The 11495-nt window shown below is 35.8% G+C and overlaps 1 protein-coding gene across 1 annotated transcript; it reads right to left on the bottom strand.

The window, feature by feature from the left end:
• Nucleotides 1–431: 431 nt before the first annotated feature.
• LOC137041035 (cell growth-regulating nucleolar protein-like) lies at nucleotides 432–4993 on the bottom strand. The gene is made up of 8 exons (XM_067416960.1): nucleotides 4655–4993; nucleotides 2834–2999; nucleotides 1617–2159; nucleotides 1264–1293; nucleotides 1096–1131; nucleotides 904–971; nucleotides 714–757; nucleotides 432–518 (listed from the first exon to the last, which is right to left on the bottom strand). Exons 1-8 carry the CDS (start codon nucleotides 4859–4861, stop codon nucleotides 470–472), a joined length of 1143 nt encoding a protein of 380 aa, XP_067273061.1. The 5' UTR covers nucleotides 4862–4993; the 3' UTR covers nucleotides 432–469.
• Nucleotides 4994–11495: the final 6502 nt, after the last annotated feature.

The following is an 11495-nucleotide window of genomic DNA, read 5'->3' as shown; positions in this document are numbered from 1 at the left end:
CACGCACACACACACACGCACACACACACACACACGCACACACACACACACACACACACACACACACACACACACACACACACACACACACACACACACACACACACACACACACACACACACACACACACACAGAACAAAATTCTAAATAAACAAATATTGTACATAATCACACTATATCACCTTCTATTGTATGAATGTTGGAAACTGACATGTATATTACATATCGAAACGTGTTTGTGACGACCATTATGGATACTGCACATTCATTGTAAAATATTAACATTGTCTTCTTTCATTGAAATTGTGAATTATCCAGTTCTGGAATGTCACGAAATGTTGAACATCTACCATAAAAAACACTTTACTTTGTATAGAAATATCACAAAATTACTATAAAAAAAACTTTATTGAATATCAACATGTACAGTAAAAAAATAAAACAACATATATAACAAAATTAATTAACTTAAACAAATGACTCCTTGGGCTCCCAAGTAGGAGTCCACTGTTTTCCACTGAAAACAGAAGGGAGACAATTACATTAAATGTAATATTTCAATTATTCAATTGGGAATGTAACTTCAAACACATTTGCTCATTCTTCAAAATAGGTCTAGGTAAAAGCGATTGACTTCAATATGTGTGTGAGAGTGAAAATAGAGAGCAAGAGCAATCTCATTTCTGTATTTGTCATTTAGTAGAACACATACCATGCTGCACAAGGCTCCCAGTCAATGAGCAATTCTGTTTGGCCCTATGACAGGAACAACAGTACATGTTTGCATTTTGCTTCTGTGATTGACGGGTATTTTAACTTAACATCTTAACTTAACTCTTGACTAGTTTGACGTAAATAGAACAAATAAAGTGTATTATGGTGTTCTATTATGCATGGCTTACCTTTCTCACTCTTTCTTTCATAGCACTCCTAATTGGATAAACTCCTAGGTGTGTGTGGTAGGAGCAATCTGAAGGCATCAAAACTCAGATTAGGAACCCAACAACAGCAATTACATATCCAGGTCAAGCATTCACATCAAAGTGATCAAATATCAAGTCTGAATGCAAATTTATTAAGTCATTTAAACTTACTTTTTTTTGTTTTGTTGCTTGTATCCATTTTTGCCTCTGTGGGATAGAAAAAACAGACATATATCCGCTAAAAAAAGGGCAAACAATTCAACAATGGTCTTGTTCATCATAGCATTTATTACAAATATCAATATCATAAATAAAAAAACTGACAAAAGCAAAACATGCCTGACTTCCGCTTTCTCTTTCCTCTTGACCCTGTGGTTTTGAAGAAGTCAAATATCAAACTAAGTATGAAGCGGTGAACAATTAAGATATATTTTTATACGTGTTCATTAAAACAGGCACACATTCACTTGCTTTCTCTCACACACACACACACACACACACACACACACACACACACACACACACACACACACACACACACACACACACACACACACACACACACACACACACACACACACACACACACACACACAACATCCACACAAACCCTCATGTGTAACCTTTCATACCACAAAAATTATCATGAAAAAAAGCAAGTGAGCAAATTAACCAAAACATGGCGGAGTTACCTTTTTTAGGTATGTCACCCGCCTCCTCCACGAGGCCTTCAGCATCTTTACCCGGGGCTTCCTGCTCCGTCTCCACACCGGAACCTTCCAGCCCCACCTCCTCCACGAGGCCCTCAGCCTCTTTACCCGGGGCTTCCTGCTCCGCCTCCACACCGGAACCTTCCAGCCCCACCTCCTCCACGAGGCCCTCAGCCTCTTTACCCGGGGCTTCCTGCTCCGCCTCCACACCGGAACCTTCCAGCCCCACCTCCTCCACAAGGCCTTCAGCCTCTTTACCCGGGGCTTCCTGCTCCGCCTCCACACCGGAACCTTCCAGCCCCACCTCCTCCACGAGGCCCTCAGCCTCTACACTGGGGCCTTCCAGCTCCACCTCCTCCACGAGGCCTTCAGCCTCTTTACTGGGGCCTTCCTGCTTCGCCTCCTCCCTCAGGAGGCCTTCAGCCTCTACACTGGGGATTTCAGGCCCTGCCTCCCCTGAGCTGCCCTGCTCGTCACAGGGGGTGAGGGTCAAGGTGAAGACAGTGTCCTCGCTCGCCTTCCAACCTGTTCAAATTTGAATAGAAAAAAAGTAGGAATGAGGCTGAGCTATAATGTATTATAAAAATTCAACAAGGCAGATTACTTGACATTCCCACACACAAGAATTTTAAGACTATATTTCTTAGCTTTTATGCATTTACATATTTCTGAAAAACAGGCAAAAAATGGGCTATAGGCTATATTTTACACTTGATGCAAGTTTACATGATGTTGGTTAAGGTGTGAATAGCTAAAGGTAAAACAAGGGGGAAAACAGGGAAACTTGGTAAAACATACACCAAATATCAAACTGGCATCTAAAGAAAACCCAGCTATGTTTTACCAAATTTTCAGACTACACTTGATAACCTATATTAACAGGGATATGTATTGAACATGGCTGGAATTATAACCTTAAAACACCAGAGTATTGTTTATTTATTTATTTATTTATTTATTTATTTATTTATTTATTTATTTATTTATTTATTTATTTATCGACTTAACTTTTGTTCGACTTCAACAAAAAGTAGTTCTAGCTTCAGTGAAGTGTCATTTGCCATTATTGTCTTGTCCATGTAACCAACATTCCACAATGTTGAAATGTAATATGATTGTCATTTGTTGTAACTATAAATATTTGATAAGTGCTGAAAACATAGGGAAGAATTGACAATCAACTGTATACTATATCTCACCTGCACAAACCAACTCATAAAATGCTATCATTTTATTAAGGTGTTGTGTAGCCAGCGGGTCGAGGTTGCATCTTGGGGTGAGGCAAGATATTTTTGATGTCTTTTTATTGCCCTCCTTCTGAAGGAGGAGGAGTGGCTTGTAGCCCATCGCATGTAGCTTCTCAAGCTGCAAAGACATTTATTTGTAAAGGATAAAATGCATGTTATCAAAAAACCTGAGTGTAAATTCAGTTTGAGGCAAGATTTGAAATTTGTTTTAAGACCAAACATTGACAAAAACTGCCCCTTATTACATGTCATATACTATGTTCCTCTGATCAGATTGACAGAATTTGAATGCACTTATGACCAGCAAAAGCAAAATTACTGAGTCATCCTCAAAAGTAAATTTTCTATTTTGTAAAATTTATTGTGTATGAAAAATAATCCCTGGCTTGAATTTGATGTTAGAATTATTAATAGATCAGGACTCAACGTTAAATTATAAAAGTGTTTAAAAGTCTAAATCTGGTTGCTACTTGTATGAATTTGGTAGCCCTGTAGATATATATTCCACCCATCGATAGATTTTTTCCACCCCAAATCAATAGGTTTACACTGAAAATCAATGCATTTTAACACATTGCAAATACATAACAGGATTAGTTCTATGAGGAGGAAGGTGGGACATCTAGGATCCAGGATTTAGTAAAATACCCAATATAGCTGTGTTCTGTAATTTGGTGAACCTATTCATACTGTATGTTTTTTTTTTTTGAGGTTAAGTGCTCACGAAATAAATTAATTTTCTGTTGCTTTTTGAATGTTGTCATGGATTCTGCATTCCGAATGACGGTGGGAAGATCATTCCACCAGCATGGAGCCGTGAATGATAATGTTCTGGAGAGTAATTTTTGGCAAAGGGTACTTAATTCATTAATAGGCCTTTAAGGAAGCAGTCAGTGACCTTAATGGTTAAATCTGCTGGCCTATTCCCAAAAGCCATAACCAATTTGAACTCACACAGGCACTGACTCCAAACATTGATAGCACTGATGTTCTATGCAATTTTATTACTGTTCAATATTTAATACTTAATATTTAATACTTAACACTTTTGATACAATCAAAATCACACAATATACAAACTATATTTATCTTTCTATTTTAATGTATATAGCGTTTCAGAACTATTTTTATTTTATTCCTTGTTGTTACATTTCTTGTGTATGAACACTGAAAAGTGTTGACACTGAAAAGGAGTTGCTTCAATCTTGTTTTACATGTGTATAATAACAATAAAAGGCATTCTATTCTATTCTATTCTATTCTATTCTATTCTATTCTATTCTATTCTATTCTATTCTATTCTATTCTATTCTATTCTATTCTGAAGAATCTGCGTTTAAAGTTAAACTCAACTTTTATCAGTAGTACCTAAATTCCTTATGAATATTACATGAATGCCATGAATACATTAAATTCATTACATACTACTGAAAGGGGGAATAACATACTCAATTTAAGTCAGTTTTTCAATAAAGATTTACCTGGCTCGCAACTTTGAGTTTTTAGTTTCGGACCACTGTGTGTTTGAGTTTAACATGCCTACACTAGGCTTTAACTATGTGAAAGAGATCCTTCAAGTTGCTTTTGCAGTTTAAACTGTTTAAAGGTCGGTAAACTCTAGATTTCAGAATTCTGGTTTAAATCACTCTTTTCAAAAATAAAAATAAAAGCATTTTAAAAAATATATCATGATCTTCTGTCAAAAATGTCACCCGATCAGGACTGGTAAAATGTGGCAACCCTATTAAAAAAGGTAGTCTTAATTGTACACACCAAAATTATGGCTTCATCCCGCATGGCTGCCTCATTATGGTTTTTTTTTAGATTCCCAAGCCACTCCCTCTTCTTTATGTCAAGGGCCTGCAGCCTCTTCATCAACCGAGCCTTCTTGGGCTGCTCTGCCCCACAGGCCTTACAAATCTGAGTGGCACAGGGCATGACCTGGGGGCAGTTAGGGCATTTTTTTTTATTAGAGACCATGTTGTCTGAGAAAAAAAGAAAGAAAAAAGAGAAAGTTATTTATTATGTATAATATAGGCTATTCATAGAAACATTCTGAATTAATATCACACTATATTATTAGAAAGTGCCTTTGGGTTTGGTGATCTACTAGCAGGATAGGTTGGTAGTAGGTTGGTTGAATCTAAAAACAAAAAACAACACTCATTTAGGAGAAGGGAGTTAATGGGACAGAGACAATGAATTTACGTAACAATGGATAAAATATACATTTTTTTGTGATGGTGCAGCTAAATATAATTTTATTTTTTAATGAGCACTGAAGATCTCAAAAACTAAAATGGACGCAGTTTTGTTCATTTAGAGTCTGGTGGAGTAGAGACCTGCACTCCCACGGGACCTACATTTCTTTTCTTTTCTGTTTTTTTACTGTATTTCTATGTTCTAAGTTCCTTTGTTCGCGTTCATCCAAACGCAACCATTTGTTTATTTTCCTTTATATGTATGTATGTATGTATGTATATATTATATATATATATATATATATATATATATATATATATATATATATATATATATATATATATATATTTAAGTTCAAGTTATGTTATACTGTGTTGTAATATTTTCTTTTATTATTATATCTTCAATTATTATTATTTATGTCAATGTGTATTATTATTTATGCAATTCGCTTTGGCAATATTGTATTTTTACATTCATGCCAATAAAGCAATCTTGAATTGAATACATACATATACATATATATATATATATATATATATACATATATATATATATATATATATATATATATATATATATATATATATATATATATATATATATATATATATATATATAGCAAGGGGGAGCAAGTGAAAAAATAACAGTAGCAGGCAGAATATGCAATGTATTAAAAAAAACAAAAAACTTATAGGCTACGTTTACCCGCGGGCGAAAACAATATATATTTCGGCGGGAGCGGGACAAAATCTTGCGGGAGCGGGCGGGAAAATCCGTTCCGCGTAGGTCTCTAGTCTAGACTCTAGAGGGCAATCCACTGAAAGAAGTCCGGATAATTAAACACGATTACGTTGCAGGATTACAGCCGTAAAAACCTGAACCGAATATTGTGCAGTAAGCATTTTAAAAGGTTTTATATCAGACAAATGGAAACATCAAAGCAATGTCACACAAAAATCAAATAGGGCATAATGCAGTCATGACAATACAACATAACGTTACATACTTGACTACACTTTTGCATGTAACGTTAGCCTATTTAATCGAATTATATAATATAGGCTTGTTCATGAAAAGTAATAATTGTAGCCTACCTTAATCAACGACTCCAGAGGGGAAGTAATTGAGGAGAGCGCCGTATCATCCGGATATTGTAAAAAAAAAAAAAAAAAAAAAAAAAAAAAAAAAAAAGCCGACCGAAAAAATAAATTAAATAAATTAAAATTATTTTTATTATTTCAACAGGGCATCAGAAGAAACTCCTTGGAGTGGAGCATATATATATATATATATATATATATATATATATATATATATATATATATATATATATATATATATATATATATATATATATATATATATAAACTGAGCAACGTCAACTTATTGTATAGTGACAACATGTAGGCCTACCTTTTTGCTGTAAGAAGCGCAATGGTTTTTTTATTTTTTATTTGAATGTTTAAAATTACAGAATTTAATATCAAGTCCTTGACACATTACTTTTACACATATAGTGTAAACAATATAGACACTATAGTTTAAATAAAAGCCCCACTCGGACAATGTTCTGGCTTACTGTAATATTTCACCGGTAATAAGACCGAAATAATATTATTAAAATAAAGAAATGAATGAATACAATGATAACATCGAAATAAATGTTGATAGATGTAGCGTTGTATAGTCTTAAAAATGTCAATAAACAGCAAAGCAACCCAGCTTCGAAATAATTACCGAAAAAGACCGAGAAAATAATACATAATTAACATATATAAACCGTGATAAGATCTCGTGAATAAATGTTGATTAAACAGCTTCCCTGCTGCTGCCCGACTCTCAGAAAGAATCGTGCTATTGCACGAAAGATGCATCCAATTGAAATGCATTAGTTTGAGAAACGTGCTGGATTTACGAAAATAACGAAATAAACGTGTCCCTGCCACGAATAAATAGATTAATTTACGTGACCATATCACGAATTGCCGTGTGACTGGGTTGTCATAAAATGCATCACTAATTACTTAAGTGTTACCTAGTCATTATGCAGGAACTTCAAATGATCTGGACCATTATATTAAATTGTCCTTTGTTACTCTGAATAAAGTAATAAAATGCATCACTAATTACTCAAGTACCCAATCACTCTTCAAGGACTAATGGTGATCTAGACTATTAAAGGGGGGGTGAAATGCTGTTTCATGCATACTGATCTTTTTACACTGTTAAAGACTTGGAATCCCATACTAAACATAGACAAAGTTTCAAAAGTTAAGGTGGACATTTGATGGGAGTATTTCTTTGTCAAAAATACTACTTCCGGTTAGTCATAAGTTTCGGCAAGTTTTTTGAGATCATGCGTCCCCTTTGACGTTAATGGGGGCGGAATTTCCTTGTATGGGCCTTACGGACAATTCTACCGGAAGCGCGTGAGAGAGAGAGAGGGAGAGAGCGAAAGTAACAGGCTACGCCCATCAAAGCGCTGGCTCGTAGGCTGCTGCACAGGTGATGTGCACATAACAATGTCACCAAAAAAGTGCGTTTTTGGTTGCCAGACCAAGACAGTCCTGCACAGATTCCCCAAAAACCCCACGTTAAGGCAACAGTGGATGTAATTTGCTTTTCCGGATCAGCAACTGAGTTGCGCGAATGTTTATATCTGTTCGCTGCATTTCGGTGCCGACTGTTTCATAAACAAGGCCCAGCTCGACGCCGGATTTTCAGATCGCCTAATGCTGAAGGATGGAGCAGTCCCAACGATAAAGGTCCCAACGTTAGTACCGCGGGCGGTGAGTTAGACTACTTCAAATGTCTGTGTTTTTGCCTATGCTCATCAAGTAGCCCAAACATGATCACGTATAGTTAATTGATCAATGGAGCATGCGATGTGTAGTGCGTGTACATTTGTTTAGCTGGCCACTATATGTGTAACTTTATGTTTGTGTATTGTAAAAGCACTCCAAACAACAATACACAAAGAGGGGGGAAATATGTTGAACTAAATAAGCACGCTTCTTCATTCAAATGCGCTACTATTCCGTGTCTTTCTATGTAAACACTAACTTAGCCTGCCGTGCAAAACCAGTCCGCTTACTGTCTACACAAACCACGCGTAAACACACAAACACACGTGCACAACTGCACTTCCCACATGTACACCTTCAAAGAAAAAAATACGACAATATAATTCAAGTATAAATATGTAAATAACACAAGCCGCTAAGCATATTATATAGTTAGTGTATAACTTGTACCACATAGAGACGTCCTGCTCTAGTCGTTTTTGCTGCTGCTCCTGTTCAACTGCAGCCTCTGGGTCTGATTCCGGATCATAGATGTATGGCTGTATCTGATTAAAAGCCATATTTTTATTTTGAATAAAGTTTTTTTCCCACTGTTAGGGATGACACAGCTTTACGACGCACTCGACTCAACACAATAGCAGCAGCGAGCACACGTCATTATTTAGCTCCGCTCACACGACACGCCCCCACCCGCTCGGCTTTTTTCGGAAAGACTCGGAACAGCGCATCTTTCTTATATAATTATAAAAAAAATAAAGACTTTTCGGAGATATGCAGGATGCAATGCTACTCTATAGGTACTCAAGATTGACATGACACTGACTAAAACTGAGTGTTTCACCCCCCCCCCCCTTTAATTTAAAGTGAAAAACCATATTTTCACTTATTTCCAATAATATTTCCAATAATGGTGCAGATCACTAGTAGCTCCTGCATAATGACTAGGTAACACTTAAGTAATAAGTGATGAATTGTATGACTTTATTCAGAGTAAAGAATATGATTAATTACATATCAGACACAAAATAGTGTGATAATTGGTCAGTTATAGTTAATAGTCATTAATGAGGTTAATCTCAGTAATTATTGATTACTTATTAAGGAACTATCTCCTAAATTCGATGTTACTTACTGATTAGTTCAGCTTGTTTCTATATTAGTTAATAGTAGTAGCTGAAGTGTTAATGTAGTGCTACTTATTAGTCCTTCATTACTTCCTGCATAGTTATCTATTAATAACGGACCATTATTCTAAAGTCTTACCAATATATTAACAATTATAAAAAAAAAAACAGAAACAAAGCACAAACATTTGCTTGACCAGCCGCAGAAGCAGCACATTGCAAACTGACGGCCCCACTTTATATTAGGTGGCCTTAAGTACTATGTACTTACATCAAAAAATAAGTACAATATACTTACTGTGTTCAAATTGTATTGCAAAACACCTTTGCTGATATAGAGGTGGATACGGGTAGAGTTAGGGACAGTTGTGGTGGTGTGGGTCCGTTTAAGAGTAGGGTTAGGTGTAAGGGAAGTGACAACTGTGTCATTACAAATGTAACTACAGAAATTAATTACAGACGTAATTACATGCAGGTATTTTTAAAAATGTAAGTACGATGTAAAAACATGTAAGTACAAAATAAGTGCATTGTATCAAATGATTCATAAAAATGTTACTACATAGTAGTTAAGGCCACCTAATATAAAGTGGGTCCAAACTGATTTATTTATCTTTGCAGAACATGGTCCTTGATCCCTGCATCTCTCCAATCATTTCCTCTGTCATTAATCTTTTTTCTTTTCTAATTTTCACTGCAAATCATCACACAGGCCATTTGGATTGCAAACTTTCTGCAGTCTACTATTTTTAATAAAAATTCCAGTCTTGCATGAGAACTCTGATCTGACACACGTGTGATCTCGTGTTTATTCCTTGTCACCTCTCCGTGTGTGTGCTTGTGAAACCCTGTCACTGATCCATTGTGCAGTGTGAACACGGAGCAACTGAATACTACCCAAGATAGTCATGGAGTGTGAAAATAACAGTAATCTGATGAGCTTGAAAATCATGCAGTGGGAATTCGGCATTAGGGGGTATATGTTCAAAGTCAAAGGTATCAGAGGAGGCAAGAAAGACGCAGCATCTCGCTGTAACTTTGCAGTTGCTGTTGGTTGCTACTTTAGATAAATTACTACACTTTTTAATGTCTACACATTACTACACTTGTTAATGATTATTTGCTCATCTATTTTTTTGAAGAGAAACTGCCTCCCTTGCCTCTTTAGAGGAACATGGTACACACCGATTTTGGGATCTAATCATTTTATTTTATATTTTAAGAAATTGGATTTTTGCCCACAAAGCAAAGGGCTAATATAGACTCTATGACCAAGTAGAAACCTCTGCCATGAAAGTCTGTATTTACTGACAAATTCTAATATATATTGATAATAGTTTAGCATGTAGAGAATAATGATCCATCATACAATTTATCATTAGGGGAAATAAATAGCAATCAGCTAATTTAGTTGTTATTGCACAAAACTTAAAATCATCAAACGATGGCTCCATTACGATCCCCTTCGTGGGGTAAGAAACCACTTAATGTAAGCATTATCCATGTGATTTCTGCAGAATTTTTAAAATGTCACATCATTTTATATAATCCTTTATAGGACTCTGCTCATTATTCTTTGCCTCCACGTCATGCATTCAAATTATTAAATGCACAGCTAGCCGTGTATTCAAAATGATGCAATGAAAAATTTATAAGAGCATAACCGTTCAATAAACGTGTTGAGACTTCTGACTAACCTCTTCTGACTTTTCAGTTTTTTTTCCTATGACGCCATAAAAAGGTGATTAACTTCAATGAAATAAAATACTCCATTCATGGCATTGGTTCTGTGTAAAATAATGTATATTTTATGATCTAGAACCTGACAGTAAAAGAGAAGACTTTTCCTATAATCAGCTTTATTACCTCAGTGTTTTGTCAACCAAATCTACACTGGCACAGCAAAAAGTATTTTGGCAGGTTAACCTCCTACATTTGTATAAGGTTTACGAGGGACAAAAGCAGAATAGCAGACTTGTTTGTTGACTGTTGTTTGGCGCCGGAACAGAGCCGAGGTACTGTATATGTGTCCCTTGTGATGTTATTAAAGGATGTTCAGACTGATGCCAATACTACATTAAATCAAGGCTGGCCTGATCATTATTCCTGTCAGGCACCAGTGCGCCACTTCTGCAGAGGTTAATGACTGTTTGCCCCATTGTCTTTAGGGAAGATTTATCCTGATTAAAGGCCTGAGGAGGTCAAAAGGTCATAACGTGAAAGGATCTGGCTGCTATAGTCTTAAACAGAGGTGAAAGGCTAGAAAGTCTGTTTGAAGATTAGCATCAAATATAAAATTTACTTGGGTTTACTTTTTAAATAATTACAGAAAAGTGTGTTCATGTGTACAAATGACAGGAAGAGATAGATTCAGTAGAATTTTAAAGGGTTTGTTCTCCCAAAAATGAAATTGATTTCATTAATGACTATGTCCTAACCAAATGTCCTTCCATACACGTAAGACCTCCGTTCATCTTCGGA

This window comes from Pseudorasbora parva, chromosome 15 (assembly GCF_024679245.1).
Source record: "Pseudorasbora parva isolate DD20220531a chromosome 15, ASM2467924v1, whole genome shotgun sequence".
Classification (NCBI taxonomy): Eukaryota; Metazoa; Chordata; class Actinopteri; order Cypriniformes; family Gobionidae; genus Pseudorasbora; species Pseudorasbora parva.
Note: the sequence above shows the minus strand (reverse complement) of the source record. Positions and strands in the feature narration are given on the sequence as shown.

Bases quoted from the DNA above. Each gene is read 5' to 3' on its own strand.
- LOC137041035 (XM_067416960.1), bottom strand. From the start codon at position 4,861: ATGGTCTCTAATAAAAAAAAATGCCCTAACTGCCCCCAGGTCATGCCC. The intron at 1,132-1,263 runs GCATGTTTTGCT...TCTATCCCACAG, and splicing joins AAAGAGAAAGCGGAAGTCAG to AGGCAAAAATGGATACAAGC. The intron at 972-1,095 runs GTAAGTTTAAAT...TGATGCCTTCAG, and splicing joins AAGCAACAAAACAAAAAAAA to ATTGCTCCTACCACACACAC.